Source organism: Mesoplodon densirostris, chromosome 6 (genome assembly GCF_025265405.1).
Source record: "Mesoplodon densirostris isolate mMesDen1 chromosome 6, mMesDen1 primary haplotype, whole genome shotgun sequence".
NCBI classification, from domain to species: domain Eukaryota; kingdom Metazoa; phylum Chordata; class Mammalia; order Artiodactyla; family Ziphiidae; genus Mesoplodon; species Mesoplodon densirostris.
Genome location: NC_082666.1, coordinates 115,341,496 through 115,365,459, shown reverse-complemented (window position 1 = coordinate 115,365,459; position 23,964 = coordinate 115,341,496). Strand labels below are relative to the sequence as shown.

General features: G+C 50.3%; 1 protein-coding gene across 9 annotated transcripts in view; it reads left to right on the top strand.

Moving 5' to 3' along the window:
- The window catches only part of SECISBP2 (SECIS binding protein 2), a 39,587-nt gene extending 22,090 nt beyond the window's left edge, over positions 1–17,497 (top strand). For 8 of the 9 annotated variants that reach the window (XM_060102463.1, XM_060102459.1, XM_060102457.1 and 5 more), the window contains 7 exons: positions 3,536–3,702; positions 4,412–4,550; positions 6,079–6,202; positions 6,839–7,059; positions 15,450–15,604; positions 15,924–16,116; positions 16,563–17,497. In XM_060102463.1, the coding sequence (XP_059958446.1) occupies positions 3,536–3,702; positions 4,412–4,550; positions 6,079–6,202; positions 6,839–7,059; positions 15,450–15,604; positions 15,924–16,116; positions 16,563–16,666 (1,103 nt within the window). In that variant the 3' untranslated portion in view covers positions 16,667–17,497. Of the gene's footprint in view, positions 1–3,535; positions 3,703–4,411; positions 4,551–6,078; positions 6,203–6,838; positions 7,060–9,859; positions 10,426–15,449; positions 15,605–15,923; positions 16,117–16,562 lie in introns of those variants that run through there. The other variant, XM_060102460.1, reaches the window with a different exon arrangement.
- Positions 17,498–23,964: the final 6,467 nt, after the last annotated feature.

Below are 23,964 nucleotides of genomic sequence, written 5' to 3'. Positions count from 1 at the left end.
TTCATAGTGACCTTTATTAAAAGCCCAGAGTACAAATTTAAGATGTCTGAATACAGTTAATTTAGCCCAAGTACAGTGTGGCTGAGGCACCAGTCGACAGCGTGTCCCTGAACCCAGTGTTTCTTTTTCACACAGCATCCCCAGGACTGCCAGCCGTGGTACTGGCATTGCTGAAAGTGCAGGTTCCAGGAACACCTCAGAAGTGGAGCACTAGAACCACTTCATATGGGAAGGGCAGCAGGTGTTTTTAACAAGCACACAGTGGGATCTTTGGTTTTGTTTTGTCTTTGTTTTTCACTTTTTTGTGGTGGAAACTTTAAAACATAATCAAAAGTAGAGAGAATACGATGAATACTGCCACCATGTGCCCATTACCCAGCTCCATCAGTTAACAACGTTTTGCCAGTCTTGTTGCATCTGGGACTCTACTTTTTTTTCCCTGAAGTACTTGTAGACATCATGTCATTTAGCCTGTAAATACATCAGTATCTCTAATTGACGGTGATTTTATTTTTAATTGAACCACTCTGCCATCCTTCCATCTAATAATATTAATGATTATTTCTTGCTAGCGTCTTGTATCCAGTCTGTATTTAAATTTCTTTGTCTCAATGATTTTGGTAATTTTATTCATTTCAGGATCCACAGTTTTATACATCACATGTGTGAGTAATTCTTACATATATCAGAACTTGGGACCACTGCTTTGTTAGATATTCCTCAAAGTTGCTTTTCTCAGCTCATCTTCTGTTTGGTAAAGGCCTGCAGGGTTGGCCTTTCCAGAGAAATCTGCAAAGTGCTTGGCCAACCGCTGATTCTGAAAAATGTAGCTTCTGGGGGAGCCTGCAGGGAAGTGTGTAAACTGCTGACTGAGCATTCTAGATCTCCAGTCAAAGGTAAAAGCAGGAAAAGTGAGGGAACTACCTCTGAGGCTATATGAGGTGGCTCTTTTGCAACTAGGTTCAAGTTGGACCTTTTAGATGCAGTTGTGTATGAAGTACATAAACAGTTTTGCAAGGAGTGGGGGCCCTCAATCAGATGATATTTTTAAGTATTTGAGGTTGTCAGATTGTAAGGTTCGGATTTTGGTAGTATTGAAAGGACATTTTGGCCAGAGATCCCAGGAATACCCAAATACTGACATGTCCATCACCTTCCTTTTTGACATCAGTAATGGAACCATTCTTTCCAGAAAAAGTAAAAATTAGCTAAGAGGAATTCAGGGTTCCTCTTTATTTTAGATGAGCCAGTACCAAGTACCCCTATGTGGGGCTTTCTTGCCAGAACACAACTTAAGTCAAAGGCCTTTGGAGGCTTATGTCTATTCTGGAGCCCAAGTCAGGCCTTCCCAACTGGCTGGTCAGATTAAAGAGGAGGTGAATGCTTTTACCAGCAGCATAGGGAAGAGTAGCCCTGGCCACCTAGCAGACAGTGTGTTTAAGATATGTTTCTTGTAGACAGCATATAGTCGGAGCTTTCTTTTTTATCCAGGCCAACAATCTGCCCGTTGAGTGGGGTGTTTTACTCATTCATGTTTAATGTAATTGTTACTGTGGTTGCATTTACTGCTGTTGCTATTTTTTTCTTCTTCTTGCATGTCTTATTTATTCTTCTGTTCATCCTTAACTGCTTTATTTTATGTTAAACAAATATAGAGTACCATTTTGATTCCTCTGTTGATTTTTTCCTTTACTTTAAAAACATTATTTTCTTAAAATTAAAAAAGTGGTTGCTTATAAATAAGTAAATTAAGAAATGAATTCTGTCAGTCATTGTTTATCTAGGAACATCTATATTTTACATTCATTTTTTTGAAGGATAGTTTTGCTGGGTATAGAATTTTTGGTTGACCTTTTTTTTCTCCCAATATTTTGAATGTCATTCCATTGCCCTCTTGCCTCCATTGTTGCCAGTGAGACGTCAGATATTACTTGTCTTGTTGTTCCACTTTCTGTGATGAGTTGTTTTTCCCTTGCTACTTCCCATAGTTTTTCTTTGTTTCCACCTTCAACAGTTTGACTATGATATGTCTAGGGTGGGAATCTCTATATTTATCCTACCTTTGGTTGGGTAATATTTGTCCTATTTTGGCTTTGTAGATGAAAGTTTTCATCAAATTTGGGAAATTTAGGGCCATTATGTCTTCAGAATATTTTTTGTCTTTTCTCTTTGCTCTCCTGGCACTCCCATTATATGTATAGTGGTATGTTTGTTATTGCTCCACAGGTCTCTTGAGGCTGTCTTCATTTTTTCAGTCTTTTAAAATCTTCTTTAAAATTTTTCTTTAAATTGAATAGTTTCTATTGATTTATCTTCATGTTCACTGATTTTTCTGCCATCTCAAATCTGCTATGAGCCTTTCTCCTTTGTTATTTGTATTTATTGAAATCCTGTGTTTTCATCTGTTCTCATAGTTGCCTTGAAGTCTTGGTCACCTGTGTCCCACAGCTGGGAGCACTCAAAGACAGTTTCTGTTAACTTCCTTTTTTCTTTAGTATGGGTCACACTTTCTTGTTTCTTTGAAAGTTTGAAAAATTTTTTGTTGAATACTGAATATTTCAATTAATATATTGTAGCAACTCTGGATTTGATTTTTTCCTTCTGAGAGTAGTGATTGTGATGGGGTTTTTTTGTTTTGTTTTGTGTACGGAACTGCCCTGGTCTGAATTTGGTGGCTGTCTTCCCCACAGTGTGTGGTTGTTGATGTCTCTGCTCAGTTATTATTATTTTTTTATTATTTTGTTTTTGGCTTGCCTTTCCAGGAGTCACCCCTGTGTCTACACAGCACTTTTAAAACATATTCCAAAATTAAGGAGGGTGGGTAAAATATATTTGGAAAAATACTGATGGTTGTTGAAGCTGGACAGTGAGTACGCGGGTTTGTTGTTATACATTCTCTTTTTCTTTGTTATGTGTTTAGCAATTTTCCTAATTAAATAGTAGGGGAAAGTATGAACAAGTTAACTGTTTCCTTGGGAACAGGAACAAGGTGGGAAGTAGAACAGAACCATAGTACGCAGTGGAAGTGTACTGAGTAGTGATTGTGGTCATGTATTTACACCGTGCAGGGAATTTAGGGAAGTATGTTTATGTCTAGAAAACTCAAAGAGAATCAACTTGAAATATTACTAGGATCTTATAAGGTAGCGAGGTAGAAGGTATGCGTAGGGAAGCCAGTGGCCAACTCCTGCAAAGGCAGTGTCAACTGAAAATGGTGGAGTAAAAGGCATCTTAAGTACAAGCTACCCGGAAAAATTCTTAATCAAAAAATGAGACCCACACATCATCAGACTTTACTGAGCAACATAGGAGATTTGATTACAGATTTGATTACAACATAGGAGCAACATAGGAGATTTGATGACAGGGATAGGAAGCTAGTTCTCTAAGGGACCATTTGATGAGGATGAGGAAGGTTGTGGGGATGGGCGGGCAGCATAAGGAGCCCCCGAGGCAGATCTGCAGCGAGCCTGCCCTCTGGAGCCAGGCAGGTGGCGGGCGGCAGCCTGAGCCATGTGTCCCTCCTGTGTTGTAGTTGGGGCGGTGCCTGTCCTCTCCAAAGACTCCATGTCAGGGAAGAAGGGCCACCGCTTTGGCCAGGTGAAGACCCCGCACAACCCCTTAGACTCCAGCGCCCCCCTGATGAAGAAGGGGAAGCAGAGGGAGGTCCCCAAGGCCAAGAAGCCAACCTCGTTGAAGAAGGTGTGTGGTGTTCTGTTCGAAATCAGGCGCGAGAAAACCTACAGACCCTCCTGTATCTGTGTTACTCCTTTCGACCCTTACATTTTTAGAGTTCAACCTTCACTCTCATTTGAACCTGCCCTTATCAAGATGGGTACACGATTCTCTGCAAGATGATCCCTTGCTCTTCCCACATGGTGTGCTAGAGCGAGTGAAGCAGGGTGCCTTAGCTGCTGGAGGGGGAGGCCTTATTTATTTATTCACTGTAATGCTTTGGAGTGACGTGGACAGAAAACCAGAAATGGGGGGAGTATGTTCTCATTCACGTTTTTTACCCTCATTCCACCCAAGGCAATCTGTCTGATGCTCAGATTTGGGAAATATTGGACACTTCCTGGCACACGTTCTTTGATTTAATTTTCAAAGCAGCCTGTGGAGTGTGGTGGGTCTCAGATGGAGGAAGGCGTGTCTTGCCTGGGGCCAGGTAACAGTTGAGCTGCACAGTTGCATCAGAGCTCAGTTCTCACATGCCCTGCTCTGCGCACCCAGGGGGAACATGCTGCTCCTGGGCTGTGGGTGAGAGGGTTAGGCCCACCCATGGGGGCGGTGGGGAGTAAGGGCACAAACAGGCACAGTGCCAGCCAGCTGAACGTGGGTGGCTTATTTTGCAAAAGAGCTTATTTTTAAGTACAAGTATTTAGGTGTTTTGATCGGTTATTTAATTTTAAAGATTATTTTGAAAGAGCGGCAGGAGAGAAAGCAGCAGCGTCTCCAAGAAAATGCTGTGAGCCCAGCTTTTGCCAGTGACGATGTGCAAGATGGAGAGAGCGGTGGTGACGACCAGGCCCTCGGGCAGCCTGACCCCTCAGGTACCGAGTTCTGTTGGTTTGCTTCTTAAAGAATCCTTCAGCGGGGGCGGCCGTATGCACAGCCAACTGTCTGGGCTTTGCCCAGCCCTTGTCCCTGTGTGGTAAAAGCACGTGGGCGTTGGGCCTCGGGAATGCAGAAGTTTTCTGTCTCCTAACTTGACAGTAAGAGGACGTCCCTATGAGCAGGTGGAGCGTCTGGTGCCTCTGCTTCTCAGGGGTGAGAGGGACAGAGGGGGTGAGGCCCCTGAGTTCGATCTGTGTGGCACTGGATGGTCCTCGCAATTTGAAGTGCCATGAGAATTAACACCATTAACTGCAAGAGCTGCTTGCCCACAAGTGTGTGAGGCATGGTGTCATACAAAAAATGGGTTAAGTAAGCATTTTTAGTGAATTACACATTCAGAACAGTACACAAATCATAAGTATATAGCTTGAGGACTTCTTACCAAGTTCAGAACTGTATCAGCCCCACAGTCCCCATGATTCCCGCTCAAGGCCGCAGCCCTGTCTGCAGCCCTACCCGTGAGCTTTCAGGCTTTGTACCAGTGGAATCTTGCAGTGTGTGCCCCTCTGGCCAGCAGTATGTCTGTGGCCTGTAGAGGTAGTTCCCGATTGTCATTGCTGCATAGCATCCAGGTGTACAAACGTGCCAGGTGGCATGTGAGTGTTGTGGGCGTTTCCACTTCGGGGCCATTAGAAGCACAGGTGCTGTAGCAGCGTGCGATGTATATAGGGGACGTGAGCACCCCTCCTGCTGGCATTTCCTCGGGGTGGATCTTGCGGTTCGGTCCACTGCCACCCAGCCTAGAGGCTCCTGCCATACAGACTGCCAGGGGTTTTACAAGCTACGCCTATGGGTGGTGGAGAGGCCAGCCATGGGACATTGTCTTTCCTGGTGGGTGAACTCCTTCCCCTGGTGATGTTATGGCACGTGCACTTTGGAAGTGTCTAGGAGCATCAATTTGAGTGTTGTAAGCTGTTATTGAATCCTGTCTGATGGGTTTAAACACACCTATTGTGGCTCTCCCAGTTTAGATGTTCAGCTTCTTTTTTAAGGGTTATTTGATAAAGGAATGGTTTTAAGCATTTAAGTGCAAAAAAATTGAGAACTAATAAACCTGCTTTTAAAACTTACCTTACTTGATAAGAACTTCAGGTTAAATTTCAAAATTAAAAAATAAATTTGGCCACTGAACTACACATTTAAAGATGGTTAGGAAGGCAGCTGTGCTCACCACTCTACCACCAACGCTGCACAAAAATAAGCAAATAACTAAATAAGGGACGGGGAGGCACCTCTAGGCAGTGCAGAGAGTCGCCCAGTTCTTCTGATTTCCCAAGCCATTCCCATCGCTCCTCTGCCTGCTGTGACGCTCGGTGGCCGTGTCTGGATGTGGCGGGTGTGTGCCGCCAAGTCTGGCTTCTCTGGCGACACTGCCGCTGTTGAGCATGCCCTGCCTCAGTCCCCGCAGTCTGTGTGTGGAACCCCAGAGGGGCCATGCTGTGACTGCTTTCTCTGAAACTCCAGGGGGAACGGAAGAGTTGGTGTCCTGTGCTTCCGTGGCAGAGAGCAAGTCAGAAGACCGGCTGGGAGCTGAGCCCCAGAAGGAGGTGGAGGCCTGCCCCAAGATCCACAGCCGGCGGTTCAGGGAGTGAGTGAGCCGGGCAGCTGTGCCTGCAGTGGGGCCCGGGGCACTGTGCCCCCTCTGACACTGGGCGTTGAGTTCTTGGCCCGCTGGCTCGGCTGGGCCCCGGTGTTTGCATCCTCCCGGTGGAGGGTGGCTAGGACCTGGCTGTAACACAGGCCAGGGCTGCCTGATCCGCTCCCGAGAGGTCCTAGTGCCGTGATGCCAGAGGTGCCCTTGAAGCCAAGTTGTGGTTGGGGGGACGGGTAGTGAGGTGACAGCCCGTTGCATCCGGGTTCCCTCTCGTTGTGTAATTTCTGTATGTAATTTCTTAGGGCACTCCGCCTCCTTCCCTCCCACTTTTCTTCAGGGTAGACTCTCCAAACATTTTTTTTTTCATGAGGAGAAGCACCCGGGAGTGGCTGCCCTGGGGGCATGGGGCCCAGAGGTCTTTGTCCCTTGTAGTTGGGGCTGGAGAGGATGCCTCCATCCATACCTTGCGTAAAATCCTATCAGGAGTTCCACCTTTTTGACTCGTATTCCTCATCAAAGCGTGATTGCTTGAAAGGGGCGTGCCGTCCACCTCATCTGAGGTGTGCCAGGAGCAGTGCGCTGGAGTGTCGCAACCAGTGGGAACGTGACCGTGTCTAATGTTTCTTTCAGCTACTGCAGCCAGATGCTCAGTAAAGAAGTTGACGCTTGTGTTACGGACCTGCTGAAAGAGCTGGTTCGTTTCCAAGATCGTATGTACCAGAAAGATCCAGTCAAGGCCAAGACCAAACGCCGACTTGTGCTGGGGCTGAGGGAAGTTCTCAAACATCTGAAGCTCAGAAAGTTGAAATGCGTCATCATCTCCCCCAACTGTGAGAAGATACAGTCGAAAGGTAAGGGCTCTGTGTCGTCCCTGGCGTGTGGCCCCCTGCAGTACACACCCTCTGGCCACCACACACCCGTCAGCAGCTAAGGGGCACCGAGGCCTCAGCAGCTCAGTTTGTTTCATTTTCTCTTAATTGAGTAATTTGTTTCCAGAGTTTATCGGATCAGCCAGCGCATCCCTCTGTGAGGCAGGCTGTGGTCTTCACAGTGTGGCTCAGCTGGCCTGCGCAGGCCTCCCGTGGTTACTGGTCACTCACACCACAGAGGCTTTGTGACTGGCAGCTAGGCGGTCCCTGCATTGGGCTTTTGTCAGTTTTAAACGTGCTTGCTCAGTCTGTGACTAACTCATCTGTCCACTGATTAAAGATGGGTTTGTTGGGCTTCCCTGGTGGCGCAGTGGTTGAGAATCTGCCTGCCAGTGCAGGGGACACGGGTTCGAGCCCCGGTCTGGGAAAGATCCCACATGCCGCGGAGCACCTGGGCCCGTGAGCCACAACTACTGAGCCTGCGTGTCTGGAGCCTGTGCTCCGCAGCAAGAGAGGCCACGACAGTGAGAGGCCCGCACACCCCGATGAAGAGTGACCCCCGCTCGCCCCAACTAGAGAAAGCCCTTGCACAGAAACGGAGACCCAACACAGCCCCCAAAATTAATTAATTAATTAATTTTAAAAAAAGGAAAGATGGGTTTGTCCAAGCACTTGGCCATCTTACTGATGCTGGAAGGTTGGTTCTGTTTTTCGGGATGTGATATGCTGGGCGAGGCGACCGACAGATGGGACGTCTGTGACACCTCCCATTGGCCCTCGGGTGGTCCATTTTGTGTCCTCCTCAGGCTGCGCAGTAGAGGGGTTGTCATTTAAGAGCAGAACGCCATCACTTAGACACTGGCCCTCCATCTTCGTGTAAGTGTTCGGAGTCCTTCTCTGGTCCTATTCCTCTCTCCTTCAGTGTAAACTTCCACTCGGCTGGAACTGGACTTTGAGGGATCCAGTCCAGATCCTAGCCCTGAGCTTTTCCGGTTGCTGTTCCAGTCTGAAGACTTGAGGTTTCCTGACCTGCCTGCAGCACCCAGGGGCACTAGGGCAGCAGCTGGACCCGCTCGTTGCCAGCCCAGTGGGCTCGTCCCCATCCTAGTTCAGGGCAGGTCCAGTCCCAGCCATCAGAAAGGGGTCTCAGGGGACCTGCCTGTTCGGTTGTGTGCTGGCAGTGTCCCCACCACAGTCCCATGGCAGGTGCTGAACTTGAAATGAATCACTCCTCAAGCTCTCAGCCAGCTGCCTGAACCTCTTAAGGCAGTGGGTGCATCGGGCGTTCTGCAGCTTCTCTTCTGGAATCGTTCCAGGCTCTGTGCTTCCTGTGCAGCTGTCGTCCTGGGGACTGCCTCCCCCATCTCCTGTTGGGGTGTGGTGTTCAGTGGCTCTCGTGCACTCCTTTGTCTTGGGGTGTGCACATCCCCCAGTGGCTTATGAGAGAAAGGGTACATGGCGGCACATTTAGAAGATGGTGCTTGAAATCCAGTCTTTCCGATTTCTGACCTTTTCCCCTTTGTTCTCCCTTCTCTCTGGAAGCTTGTGGGAAATTCTTTGTGCGCAGGGTTCCGGGAGGTGGGGCGGTTTGCAGGCAGTGCTCTCAGTTCTCAGACGTGCTGTTGGGTTTGTGCTCTGACTCTCCCTACAGTCGGTCCTCTCTAGGCTCTTCCTGGAACCATGTTGCTCAGATGCTGGGCCTCCTGCACTGCTGTCCTCCTGTGACTTTTCCTCTTCTTTCACCTCTTTCGTTTGGTTCCGTTTTCTGTAAGGATTCTTCAGCTATGTCTCTTAATCTTTCTGTAGAGGTTTTTATTTTTGCTATTATTTTTAATTTCTGGGAGCTATTTTTATTGTTCTCTGAAGTTTCTTTGTGTGTTGCAGCTGCCGTTGCTCTGTGGATGTGTTTCCTCCCTGAGAATAATAGTGATGTGAAGTTGCCTTCTCCCTGCATAGCCTCCCTTCCCAGGTGGTTTGCTGTTTTGATCTCATGGCGGAGGTTTCTGCAGATACCGGTGTCTGCTATCTTTTTGTCTTTTTTTATTATTATTATTAAATTTTTTTGGCCGCACCGTGGTGCATGTGGGATCTTAGTTCCCCGATCAGGAATCGAACCCGTGCCCCCTGCATTGAGAGCACGGAGTCTTAACCACTGGACCGCCAGGGAAGTCCCCTGTTTGTCTTTAACAGCTATTAAAGCTGACTAGAAATCTGGGGGCGGGGCTGGCATTTAAAGGCTTTGAGCTGCATTTGAGGGCAGTGGTTCTCAAACTGTAGTGAGCATCAGAGTCACCCAGGAGGCTGGTGAAGACAGATTCCAGAGTTCCTTCCTGAGCAGGTCCAGCAGGCCCCAAACTTTGCATTTCTAGTAAGTTCTTAGTTGCTGCTGTGGATGCCAAGCTAGAACCTCTGCTGTAGGATGACAGCTGGGCTGCTGCTCAGTCTCTCTGACTCCATATTCCCTGGGGAAGAACTCTCTTACCTCCTGCTGGGAGTCTGTGACCTTGTCCTTACACTCACGGTTAGAAGTGTGGGTCCCAGTGTCCCACAGACCTGCCGCCCTGCCCCACCAGAGGCCCGGCACTGGCATGTCGGCTGGGTGAAGTGGGTCTGGACACCAACTTGCTGTCACCTCATCTGAACTTCACCCTGTCTCTGAAGTGCCCAGTGCTGCCAGTTAGCTGCCAAGGTCTGGGGATTGAATTCTAGGGTATAAATGGCTGGGTCTAGGGGTTTTCCCATTGTTGGCTTAGGTCAGCTGAGTCAACTGTTTGCGTTTCAGCTTCCAAAACATTTTTGCTCTTATCTTGCATCCTCCTGTGGATTTTCACCTTTAAAAGACAAACCAGGGACTTCCCTGGTGGCGCAGTGGTTAAGAATCTGCCTGCCAGTGCAGGGGACATGAGTTTGAGCCCTGGTCCGGGAAGATTCCACATGCCACAGAGCAACTAAGCCCATGTGCCACAACTACTGAGCCTGCGCTCTAGAGCCCAAGAGCTACAACTGCTGAGTCCGTGTGCCACAGCTACTGAAGCCCACGTGCCTAGAGCCCGTGTTCCACAACAAGAGAAGCCATCCCATTGAGAAGCCCGCGCACCTCAACGAAGAGCAGCCCCCCGCTTGCCGCAACTAGAGAAAGCCCACATGCAGCAACAAAGACCCAAAGCAGCCAAAAAAAAAAAAAAAAGACAACCCAAAAAACGGGAATGTGTGTATTCAGTTGGCAGCCCACCTTGCTCTTTCTTTAAGCCCCCACTCCTCTGACTGTGCCAGAGAACGGAGCTAAGAATGTACTGATGGGCATCTCAAGGATTTGTTACGCATTTAAAATACGTTGTTTAATCATCCGTCCCTACATTGTTTTTTTTTTTTTTTTTTTTTTTTTTTTTTTTTTTTTTTTTTTTGCTTTGAAGCATAAAGAACTCGATTATGTGTTTTAAGAATGTTTATTCCTTGGAAAAGATAGCCAATAGATTGCAGTCATTTTACATGTAAAATTTAGTATTACAGCCTGGGATTATGTTAAAATACTGTATTTGCTCCGAGTGGCATTTGCCTGATAATTCTGAACTTAAACTTTAAATGGAAATTGTTTACCTGATTGAGCATTTGCTTGTTTTAAGTTGTCTTCCTGTGGAACTTTGAGAAGTCGGCACTTGGAGATGCTTTCAGCTCTCACTAGTAACGTCGGCTGGGACTGGGCTGAGCAGAACCATCTCGACTTGGCTGCTGTGTCGGGGAAAGCAGGGCATGCTTCCAGTGTCCTCTCCCCGGGGGAGTCAGAGAGGACGCGCTGAATTCCCGCAGAACGAGATGTGACAACACGTGTGAAGTGTGATGTCATCTACCAGGGAGGCTCCTTGGGGCTGGTCACATGGGCACCCTCTGCCTGGCATGTCCCCACATTCCAGGCTCACAGAAGGAAAGCTGGTGTTCAGTATAATCCTCATATGCATTTTGGGTACAGTAGCCACTCTTCCCAGGTGGGGTGACAGGGGTCCTCCCAAAGCCCAAATTCAGGGACCAGAAGGGTCAACCAAGTAAGCTGGCCTTTTTATGGATGGCGGCTGTTGGGCCGGTCGCATTATAGCTCTTTTCTGTACACTGCTGTAGCAGCCTTTGTGACCAGCTCCTGGGTTGGGGTGGACACAAGGCAGAGACAGACCCTTGAGTGAGAGGCCATGGGGCTGATGTTGAAGAGACTCGGTCAGCCTCCCATGATAAGCTGAAAAGATCTCACTGTAAGGAGCACAGCCATCGCCTCACCTCTGGTCCTGTCTCCCCCTTCTCACCGCCTGCCCAGAACTGTTTTTCCTTGAAAGTTTATGTCCCCAGGGATTCCATCCTCATCATCTTTGATACTCTTCAGGTGGATCTGGGGCAGGGGGGTGGGCAGACTTCAGGGATATGGGGCTTAACCATTAATCCCCAGTCAAACCAGCTGCAGGAGGAGTTCCCAGTTCCCTCAGAGCAGTAGGATGTGCATTTGAGAAGTTCCTCTTGAAAGAAGACTAGGTAATCGTATGTAATTAGATACCACGTGATAGGAGATCTTGGGCAATTTTTCCTTCTCATGCAGACGTTGTGTGTTCGCTCAGGAACTGGTCAGTTTGCAGAGGAACCGGGGCAATGCCATGCTGTAACCTTCCAGATGCTAGGTTCAGACAGCTCACCATGCAAGAGGGCAGGATTCAGTGCTTGTTACTTTCCTTTGGGAGTAAGTCCCCCAGATAATTCCCACCACACAGAGGCAACCACCATTGCCATATGTTGATGTGTCCTTGTTAGTCCGTGTGTGTGTGTGTGTGAGATCTGGTGTCCTGGATCCCAGTTGTGCCTTGCTCTTTTTAGTATCACAGTCTGGCTCGGGACCCTCCCATTCTTCTGGCTGCGCAGTCCCGGGCTGATGGTCACTTCAGTTGCATTCAGATTTCTGTAGCCGTAAACAAGGATGCACCTTTCACACTGTAGTTTTTTTCTTTTTTCTTTGGCCACGCTGTGCGGCATGCAGGATCTTAGTTCCCCGCCCAGGGATCGAGCCCACACCCCCTGCAGTGGAAGCGCAGTCTTAACCACTGAACCGCCAGGGAAGTCCACACACTGTCGTTTCTTACTGAACATCTCCGTAGGTACGTTCCTAGAGCGAAACGGCCTGTGCACTTACCAGGTTAACGCACATGCCACGCTGCCCCCCGGGGACACTGCAGCCCCCGCAGCCGGGCGTGCTGCTTCCTCCTGGCCTCCCCACCCTCTTGGGAAGATTCTGTTGGCATTTTCTTGTGAAGGGGGGTTGAGCACCTTTCCACTTGTTTAAGGGCTTGGCGTTTTCTGTAAGTTGTTGATTCTTTGCCCATTTGTCTTTTAGGATGTCAGTCTTTTTTATATTTATGTGTACCTTGTTTTAATAAGAGCCCCTTTGGGTAAGAGTTGTAAATATTTTTGTTTTGTCATGTGCCTGTTTTTCTTTAAACCTTTTTTGGCCATGCAGAGACTTCAGGTGTGTACATACTGGTATTTTTTTATTCTTGTTTTTATTGCATCTAGGTTTTGTCATTCATCGACCTTCCTACTCCAGGGTTATTAAAGATTTTTTTTCTTAATTCTGTTTTTTCCCTGGGTCTTCCATGTTTTCATTTTTGCTTAGGTTGAATGCACTTTCGTCTAAGATGGATCTGTGCAGAGGCTGACCCGCTCGCTGTCCCTTCTGCACCTTGTCCGGTGCTTCAGGGTGCTTTTGCCGACGTGCTCAAGTGCCACGCATTTGGGTTGTTTCTGGACCTTCCATTCTGTCGCTCTTCATCCCCTCGTTTACGTCCTTGTAGTTTTATAGCAAGCTTTAAGACCTGGCGATGCTAGCCTGACGTTAGTTTCCTTTTTCAAAAGGCTGTTCTCATATTATGTATTGGGTTGACCAAAAAGGTTCTTTGATTTCTCAGTAAAAATAGAAGACACATTTTTCATTTTCACCAAGAACTTTATTGAACAACATATTCACCCTTTTTTTTTTTTTTTTTTTTTTTTTTTGCGGTATGCGGGCCTCTCACTGTTGTGGCCTCCCCCGTTGCGGAGCATAGGCTCCGGACGCGCAGGCTCCGGACGCGCAGGCTCAGCGGCCATGGCTCATGGGCCCAGCCGCTCCGCGGCATATGGGATCCTCCCAGACCGGGGCACGAACCCGTATCCCCTGCATCGGCAGGCGGACTCTCAACCACTTGCGCCACCAGGGAGGCCCGTATTCACCCTTTTGTTCCACTACCTTCTGCCATTTTTCAGGCAGCTTCATAATTCCATCTTCCCAAAACTTTTTGAGCAAAGAACTGTCCCGGGTGCCTTTTACAGTCTTTCAGGAAATGGAAATATTTTCAGTCAAGAGATTTTTGTAAAGACTGAAATAATTGGAAATCTGAAGGTGCAGTGTCTGGTGAATATGACGGATGAATCAGAACTTCCCAGCCCAGCCAAGCTGTAACAGTTTTTGCCTGGTTATCAGAGAAACATGCAGTCTTGCATTATCCTGGTGGAAGATTATGCATTTTCTTTTGACTAATTCTGGACGTTTTTCAAGTGTTGCTTTCATTTCGTCTCACTGAGAGCAGTACTTGTTGGAATTAATCGTTTGGTTTTCCAGAAGGAGCTCATGATAGAGAACTCCCTTCTAGTCCCACCATGTATACACCATCACCTTCTTTGGATGAAGACCAGCCTTTGGTGTGGTTGGTGGTGGTTCATTTTGCTTGCCCCACGATCTCTTCCGTTTCACATTATTGTACAGTATCCACGTTTCATCACCCATCACAATTTGTTTTAAAAATGGAACATTTTCGTTACGTTTCAGTAGAGAATTGCATAAGGAAATACAGTCAAGGAGGTTTTTTTGCTTAACTTATGTGGAACCCAAACATCAAAGCGATGAACATAACCAAGCTGGTGCAAATGACTTTCAGTGCTTGATTTGGATATTTTGAGTATGTCAGCTGTCTCCTGAGTGGTATAACGTTGATTGTTCTCAATTAATGTCTTGATTTGGTCGCTATCAACTTCAACTGGTCTGCCCGACCGTGGAGCATCAGCCAGCGAGAAATCTCCAGCACGAAACTTTGCAAATCACTTTTGACACATTTGATCAGTCACAGCACCTTCTCCGTACACTGCACAAATCTTTCTTTTGCGTTTCCGTTGCGTTTTTACCTTTCTTGAAATAATAAAGAATAATATGCCGAAAATGTTGCTTTTTTTCTTCCATCTTCAATATTAAAGTGGCTACACAAAAATTCACCAATTTTGATAAGTTTTTTTAAATGCATGCTGAGATGACAGCTGTCACAATACAATCTAACAAAACTGTTTCAAATGAAGTTAAAGACAGCTAAGTGCTACTAGAGACATCTTACGGAAAAAATAGAACGAACCTTTTGGCCAACCCAATATTTTTTTATTTCTCAAAAAAATCCCACTTAGAGTAAGTTACAGTATAAAAAGTTTTACATTAACATAAAATTGACATGTGATCATATTGGATCATTCCATCCAAGAGCATAGGTGCCTTTTGTTTAGATTTTCTATTGTGTTTCACTAGCATGTTGAAGTTGCTCTGTAAATCTCTCACGTTTCTTGCCACATTTATCCCCACCTGTTGTGGTGTTTGGTTGCTGTCACATATAGAGTCATTTCTTCCATTTTACGTTCTAGCTGGCTGATGCATGTGTGCATACTGGCGGTTTCTGCATTACTTGTGCACAGACGCCCAGATGTGATCCTCCTGTTGGTGGTAACTCGTCAGTGCTGCTGGGTTTCTGGCTCCACAGGCACGTCACCCGCATGCAGGGCTCCCTTCACCCTCTCTGCTCTCGGTGCCACTCCCTTCCCACTCCTGCCTGGCTGGTGCTTCGCTGGGAGGCAGGGTTGGAGGTACTCAGTGACCTCTCCGGGCTCTGGATTTCCATCTCTAAGTGGGGTGCAGCCTCCCCTTGAGGGTTTTGTTGAGGATATAGGAGCCAGTCCACAGGAGGCCGTTAGACCGAGGGTGGCACGTGGTATTCAGCAAGTACTTACCAAGCCTTCATTTTTCCGTTACGCCCAGCACCGGCACCAGCACCAGCACCAGACGTTGACTTGACGTGGACATGTTTTATCACGTTTTATTGCGTTTAGAAGTGTCTCTCTTGGAGAGTTGATTTCTTCCACGTGGCCGAGAGTAATAGTGTCCTTGCACCGCAGCGACTGGCTCTCTCCCGGTGCGCCCTGGCCTGGTACACTGGCTTGAGTCAGGAGATGGCCAGGAGTGTCACTGTCGGGAAAAGCCCTTGGCGGCCAGTGTCACCAGCGTGCTCGTGTGACGCACTTCCTTGTCATTTTCGTTGTCCTTTGACCAGGTGGGCTGGACGACACCCTGCACACCATCATTGACTACGCCTGTGAGCAGAACATCCCCTTTGTGTTTGCTCTCAACCGCAAAGCTCTGGGGCGCAGTCTGAACAAGGCTGTTCCTGTCAGCGTGGTGGGGATCTTCAGCTACGACGGGGCCCAGGTGAGATGGCGAGGGGGCGCCGGCCTGCCTTGCTCGTGGGAGGGAGTCAGGAGGGATGGTGGTTGTCTGCCCTGAGCCTCAGGGGCCCCAGTGTTGAAGGCAGCAGCGTTGGTGGCCTTGTTTCCTTAAAAGCATGGAAGTGTGGTTCCGAATTTAGCTCCGGGCTCACCGCTGCCACAGAGGAACCTTAAGCAGGCCTGAGGTCAGCACCTGCTCTTCCCTCGGGCAGCACCGCAGGCGGGCGTCACCCTGCTTCCCTGTGGAGGGCGCCACTGCCAGTTTGCAGGGGGTGTCACCTGTGCTCTCGTTTCTGCCCAAGGACCAGTTCCACAAGATGGTCGAGCTGACGATGGCGGCCCGGCAGGCGTACAGGACCATGCTGGAGAATGCGCGCTGGGAGCTGCCGGGAGAGCCTGGGCGCCTCGCACCCGCGAGCCCGCCCACGCAGGGCCCCAGCTGCTCTGCAGAGGACAGACCCCTGGCCCCTGCCGGAAAAGAGGAGCCACACTACAGTGAGTGCCGGGGGAATGGATTTGGGGTTGAGCCTCCTCTAAGTCTGCATCGACGCTGATTAAAAAGGGTGCCCAGGAGAGCAGCATGGCCACTGTGGCAGGACCGGCTGCAAAAGGCCCCGTTCAGACCCGGCCCTTGTTGAAGAGGTGGCCTCAGACTTGGGAGGGCTGGTCAGTGGATGTCCCAGACCTCGGGTCACATGGCACCCAAACAGAGGGCATCCTTGAGGACAGCTGTATCCCTGGCGGGCGGTTGTCAAGGCCGGCGTGCGCCGAGGTGTTTGGTGCTGCTCGCGAGGGGGTTGCAGCTGGGGACTTGGGCTTGAGTCCTTGCCGGGCCCCATCTAGGGAGCCGGTTCACTGGGCAGGCCACATGCTGCTTGCTTTCCAAGAGACTTCCCTGGCTGTCCCCGCCGTCCATCAGCTGTGTGCTTTCTTGTTTCCAGTTGAAATCTGGAGAAACCATCTGGAAGCATACACTCCACGTGCCCTGGAACTGGAGGAATCGCTGGAGGCTTCGACCTCTCAGATGATGAACTTGAATTTATAAGAAGAGTTCTTTTCCTGTGTGTTTGTGTATTGGGGGTAAGGGGGCGGGGGCTGAAAGACTTCGGGGTCTTTTTCTTCTTCTCAGTTCTTCGTTGACCTAGTGTGTGTTTTGTATGACTGTTTAATTGGGAAATTAACCAGCGGTGTTCGTAGGCATCCAAAAGCTGCGAGTCCCATGGACAGGCACTTGGTATGCTGGCGGAAACCTTTTCACCAAGCCTCGGGATGTAGCCTTGGCCCTGTGAGTGCAATATGAGTCTGGAAAATGCTGGAAAAGGTGGTACTCGGAGTACTCTGCTGCTAAGGGAGCGTCTCTCCATTGCAGAGTAGCTGAGCCAAGTCAGTTTGTGGAAAGCAGCGGGGGGCCGAGGTGATGTGGCTGGGCGGCAGCGGGGTTCCAGCCTGACGTTCCCAGTCCCGGTGACGGCACAGCCCTGCAGAAGCCGCTGGACGGGCGCTGCGGGAACCAGTGTCAGCACAGGAGCAGCGGCGGGGGGAGGGGTGCCTTTCTCAGGTTGTGGCTTTTCAGCCAGAAGATTCGGGGGTACTTGGAGGGTTTGCTAAAATGAGCCTCAGGAGGAAAATCGGTTCTCTAACCTGTGACCTTTTGACATAAATTATTCCTCTTATTATTTTGCAAAGAAACAAATGTATATTGAAGTTTCTAAATTTCGGTTTTCATAATCTACAAATATTTTCTTTCTCTTGTAAGTGAACATATTTTGAATGTGGTTTCTATCTTAGAGGCCAGAAGGATAGAAGTTTACTTTCATATTTTCCTGTAAGTAAGAGGGCTTATTTATTTTGAATAAAGAGTGATTATTTAATTTCACTGGAGACTCCAGTCATCTTGGTCTAATCAGTGGTCCTGCGTCCTGATATGTGTCTTTTGGGCACTCTTCTTTGAACTGAAGGGGACTGAGCAGGGATAGGTTTGCTCAGGCTCAGGCTTCTTGGGCCTCGAAGTAGTGACTAACCCTTAAGAGACTGTTGCTTTACCTGCCTCGGTCCAGCCTGCTGGCGTGCTGGTCACGGGAAATGGCAGGAACGCGTTTCACTGCTTTGCACCTTGTCAAGCACGCAGGGTATCGTGTGGCCTTGAAAATACTGTTAGTTGAATTGTCATGCCGAATGTACCTCTGAGAGTGAGTGGGCCTGTGACAAGCAAATAAAAGTGGAATAAGGAGTTGGAAATGGCCCGCTGCGTGGCCAGGGCTGGCGGCGAGGTGGAGGTCGTCTGTGGGAAGCACCAGTGTGTCTTATCTGTTGTTCCTGGTGTGTGCCCTGCTTTTCCATACACTTTCTGAGCTGTTTAAATGAGGGACATGCAAGCTGGTCCACCAAGCCCTCCATCCTGTCACAGGTTTCTCCTTCAGGGCCACCAGGAGGAATAGCAGGGAGGACCCCACCCCGTGTCAACTATAGTAGGTTTGAAAAGATTGAGAGTAAAGGTTCCAAATGAACTTATAGGGAGAAAGTTAAATAGCTTGTCAGCTGCATTCAGCAGTCTAGAATTACAAAACTGACAAATCAAAAAATCATTAAGAAATCTCTGCTAGAGATGCACGTTGTTTGTCCAGAGCCCCCAAGGCCTCTGGGTCTGTGGTATTTGTTGAGATTAGCTGAACAAAGTACGTTGGGTTTTTAACATCGCATTCATTCAGCTCCTGAGAGGGTTCGCTTGTGTGACTTAATGCTGAGTTGCCCTGGCCATGGTGTCACTTTCCTGACAGAGGCCACTGCTGCAGGTGACACAGTGACCTACTCTGTACTGATGGTGCCACAGAAGGCAGGCAGGCTTCCCAAGTACAGACACGCTTCACTGAGCAAACGTAGAAAGAACTCTTTATTTTCTTCCACCAGTTCAGAGAAAACTCATCCTCATAACCGCATTTCCCACCAGGACCCTGCGTGCTGATGTGATAACTGGAAGTGTCTGTCTGTTTTTGTTGGGCGTGAAAGTGCTCTGACTGTATCCAAACTTGAGAAGAATCATAGCACCAAGGAGAGGGCCCCCAGTCTTGGAGCCGTCCACTCCACAGCTGTGGTGGCTGGAGCCTACCCGCACGAGAACCACAGCGAGGGCCGATGGGTGTTTCACCAAAAACCCCGTCACAGTGCGTGGCGGTCCGTGAGCCAGCTCGGCGTCTGCTGGCAAGGTGGGCCAGCAGCTGGGTGGGCAAATGGGACAACTTTAACCCCAAAGCCAGCCGTCCTCAGAAGCCTTGTTCAGAACGGATCCTCTAGGTGACTGGCTGGAAATGTGTGCTGCTCTTGTACGAAGGTACCCAGCTTCAGGACAAGGGGGCCTGGAAACGGCTGTGGTCATGAAGCTGAGGAGACATCCATTTGCTAGGGTCACAAGAGAGTACAGCTTAACAGAGGTTTTGGTTTTATGATAGACTGGCATTCCATTAAAAAACATCATTCCACAAACAAAAAGTATCTGTAAGGTTACAGGCTGAGCAGCTTCGGCCTTCACATTTATACACACACACGGCAGCGTCCCCAGGTGCAGCGTGAACCACTAGGGACCCCGAAGCGTGTGTACAGAGTAGCCTCGTCAGACCCGCACCGCTGCGAGAAGAGCGACTGTGACCCGGGAGATGCACACAGCTGACCTGATGGCTTCTCCTCCTCACACAAGCTTGGTGCCCGGGCCGTGGCTGCCGGTGCACAGGTGCACACTGGGAGCTTTAGAAAACAGGCCGAAGCTCTGACATCAGTGAGGAATAACACAGAGTCTCTTCAGTCCATGTTTGTTAGCTCCTGAGTTGGGACCTCAGCACTCCAGGTTTAAGGCAAATTCTTGTCATTTGAAGCCTTGCCCTTCCCTGTCCCTTAGAGTCGAGGGGCTAAGTAGGAAGGTGGCTCCACAGCAGTAAAACCAGCAGTTACGAGGGGACTGGGCTGTTGAGGGGGCAGGGGACGGCCCCTTCGCATGACATGAGATCAGTCAGATGGTGAGGCGTGGCCTGTGGAGCGTAACAGCAGTGCCTCTGGGGGAGGGACCGTCACGCACACTGCCGTCTTAACCAGAGTTTCTGTCTGTAGCCTGTTAACACCTTCTCGGTTTCCTGTTTCTGCCAGACAGGCCATTCTGTCCCATCGAAGCACCTAATTAAAAGAGGTTTCGGCTACTGGCGCGGGTTCACTCAGGCCTCCGTGTTCTCCACTGAGCAGCCCTGATGGCCTCGTCCAGCAGCAGGGAGGCAGCTCACTGCCCCGGGGGCCTCCAGGGCTGCATAAGGTCGGCTTGGGGTTGGACTCGGCACTGCCTCCTGGCGGCTAGGTGTCCTGGTTACAGCGTTCCTGAAAGAACAACGTGGGCTTCGAGTTCCTGGCGGAACGGGAGGGCCTCGAGCCCCCTTCCCGTGTGCTCCCCGTGGGGTCTAGGGTCCCGCGGGAGGGAAGCCTGGTGTGCTGAGCTGTGTCTGGGGGTCGCGGTGGCCGTGGGGGCTTCTCCCCAGAACCAGCTGGCCCTGCCTGATTTCGATTTCCCGTAAGGGCCCCACCCTGCGCCGACTCCTTTCCGGGGATCGGCTCCAGGCTGGACGGCTGCGGGTGGCAGGGGTGCAGGTTTCAGAAAGCAGAACTGCTCAGTGGGCCAGCAGGAAGCACGTGGGGCCCACTGGCAGCACGGGCCCCCCAGACCCCTGCCCTCCCTCGCGCCCGGCCACGTACCCACTCCTTCCTCCAGCTGTGCATCATGCGGTCGTGTTCCCCGACCACGGCCCTCCAGGTGGCGAGCTCTCTGGTCCACCTCTCCTGCTGGGTCGCCTCTGCAAGACAGAGGCGGGGCTCCAGGTCTCAGCTTGCCGGCCTTCACGGTCCCCCGGGGGCCCTCCACGCACCGAGGCTGTGCTGCGAGCTAGGTGACGCCCCTGTGTGGGGCCGGGCCGGGCCGAGGCAGCCAAGTGGGCAGGGGTGAGGCGTTGACCCCTCGGGCCTCGCCTTCCTGGCTGCAGGGGCTTCCACAGTCAGTGTCCCCTGCCTGCCCTTCCCCGGGCCACCACCTCCCACGGCAGCCGCTCCCCAAGGTCACAGTGGCCCCAGCCCCACATCTCACTGGCCCTTTCTGTGCAGCCAGGAGCGGGGCTAACTCCCCACACCTCACGGGCAATGCAGATACCCTGGGGCTCGGGGCAGGCAGGGGCGGCTGCTGCTTCCCTCGGGTGAGGCGGGGAGCTGAGGTTCAGACAGCTGCTCGGTAGTGAGGTCTGGCGCCCCCTTACATCACGTGCTACTCGCCCCGCACTGCCCTCCTTTTGTGTTTGATCCTGAATTTCGAAAATGAGTCACTTGTAGGGGTTGTCAGGGTGGCATGAGTCTGAGAGCCATAGCTTTTCTCTGTAGTAAAAATGCACCCTGTCATTGCTTTCAACTATAGCTCATGTGACTCATTTCAGAAATGGGTTCCAGGGACTTCCCTGGTGGTCCAGTGGGAAGACTCCGGGCTCCCACTGCAGGGGGCCTGGGTTCGATCCCTAGTCGGGGAACTAGATCCCACATGCATGCCGCAACTAAAGATCCTGCATGCCGCAACTAAGACCCAGCGCAGCCAAAATAAATTTTTTTTAAAAAGCAAGAAAGAAATGGGTTCCAAAGACCTGAGTCCTTCAGACAGTAAGTCGAACTCATACCCTGAGTAGAGCTGAGCAGGCCCAGTGGTGACAGTACCCATACGACCAGCCCTCGGCTGGAGCTGCCCCCTCCCAGGACCACAAAGGGAGGCACCCAGAGTTGTGGACAAGGGCCCTTAGTGGCCCTTCCCTCCAGGGGCCCTGCAGGGGCTCCTGACTCAACACGTGGGAATCGGAATCCCAAAAGAAACATTTCATCTTCTAACACATCCTCACCCACCACCACCCGTACCTTCAGTAAACATGGTGGGGTCTGTGGGGAGATAGAAGATACTGAGTTGTCTTAACTGTGCTCATGCCCTCTGCTGGATTTGGGGGCTACTGTCCGTAGAGTGACTCAGGTATACATTTTCTTGCCATCCAAGTCAAGCCCTGCTCCGTACTGGCTGGTGAGCTGCGTGACCTTGGGTGAGTCACTCAACCTTCATCATCTGTGAGCTGTACCTTCCTTATAAGGCAGCTGAGTTAGATGAGGTCAAGCAGTAACGGCCCCAACTGCCTAGTTGCTTCTCTGGCTGCTCCTCCTTAGCTATTTGCTGATAGCACCGTTCACTTGACTTCTGGATAAGAGGTCACAATTTGTAAGGCACACTTAGGACAAGATTATTCATTTTATCTTGACAGCAACAGGCAAGGGCATTCTACAGAAATGACAGGAACGGAGGTTCTGGGTGGGAGCGAATACTTGTAACTTCCTTTTCTCTGTAACCCCCACTTAAAGGACCTTTTAAAATATGTACATTGACATATAAACTCTTGAAAAAGGACAGAGAATAGGAGAGGAAACAGCGAAAACCTGAAAGCTGAGAGGCAGAGGGAGTGGTGGAAACGGCCCCCGGCAGAGTCAGCAGACCCCAGCACACAGGGTCCTGGGCCAGCAGCGGGGAGACGCTTGGGAGCGCGGGCGACGGGGAGTTGGCGCGCAGGCTGCTTCAAAGGCTGTGCAGAAGCAGAAGCACGTGGCCCCCAGGGCCCTAACCTCTCTGCACAGCCGGGAAGGTGCCCCGCCTCTGCTCCAGAAGACACTGTGGTCATGGAGAGCATAGGACGGGTGCCCTGGGCAGTACCCGCACTGAAGGCAGACAGGATGGTGGGCTTTATGTACTGAGTGATGAGGCCCCAGCCTCTGGCCAACCTAAGTCCTCACTGATGGCCCAACCTGAGCCCTGGACGGCCTGCTGCGCCCAGTGTGAGCTGTAGCCGGAGGCCCTCCGCACGACAGTGGACGGGTGCGGGGCAGACCAACCTCCTCACTAGCGCAGGTAGGAATCTCCTGGAGGAGTTAACACGAGGTGCTCCCGGGACCTCTGAGTCGCTGCGCATTTCTAACGAACTCCCAAGTAGCAGGAATGCTGCCTGTCCAAAGACCGCGGCTTGGGTAGAAAGGGCCTCGTGGGAGGGATCTTTGTGCCGCGCTCTTAAATGTAACCAACAATCAAGGGTCCCAAGACTTCTGAGGGAAACTAAGACAAAACCACCAAAAAAGGGCAACTGGGAGGGAAAAGAAAACTGGAAAAGCCTCTCCATAACCCTCAGAGAGGGGAGAAGACACCGCATCCACAAGACAAGAGAATGCACTCACGATAGAACAAAATGAAAACCTCTGAGTAATAAAGTGTGAGAGTGGGATGAAAACTAACAGGTGTGCAAGATAAAGTTGAGAAAAGCTAACAGAAGCAGAGGTGACAGGATAAAGAGAAGATGGACCCCAAGTAGCCCAACATCTTGGAAAATAGTTCCAGAAAGAACAGGAAATGAAGTGGAGAAAAGTGAATAAGTGTTGAACGCTTCCGAAAGTTGAAGGGGGTGGGGGGGCTTCCACATGTGATGGGGCCCAGCCAGGCGCGCACTTGACAGCTCTCAGAAAGACAGTGGTCACACAGGGTCACTGGCAGGCCCCTAGGGGCCAGAAGACGGGGCCAGCCTCACACACCAGGGAATGACTTTCAGGCCAGAACTGTCTACCCTGCTGGACTCTCTAAGTGTGATGATGGAGAAAAGACATAGCCTCTCAAAACGCTGACTCCCCCCAGGCACCCTGGGTGTGCCAGAAGAGACACTTCACAGAAGAATGAAATCGAAGAAAGGAAGGAACGCCGGGAAACACAGCACGAGATCCAACATCAGAGGAATGGAACCTCTAGCCTCAGCGGGAGAGGGCCAGTCCCAGGGAGGTACTTGGCTTCTGGTGCAGAGGTTCTGGGGATGCTGACCACAGGACGCCAGTATGTCTGTACTGACTGGGGACTGAACTGCAGGGTCTGATGTGGAATTAATGACAAGTATGAACCAAGCAAGTAGGAATCAGCACAGTGGTTACCTACACGGGAAACAAAAGTACAGGAGGGGAAATCATCACAGACTACGGGGTCGGCCAACCTAATAAGGTTAACACAGGGAATTCCCTGGCGGTCCAGTGGTTAGGACTCCGCGCTCTCACTGCCCAGGGCCTGGGTTCAATCCCTGGTCAGGGAATTAAGATTCCACAAGCCATGCAGCCAAAAAAAAAAAAAAAAAAAAGATGGAGTCTTCTATTGGGAGGACGGGGGATTGGCAGCCAGCATGCATTCATGTGTGCACATGGGTACAGGTGTGTGCGTGTGCAGGTGTGTGTGCACACACACATGCATGCACCCATGAGGCAGACAGTGAAAAG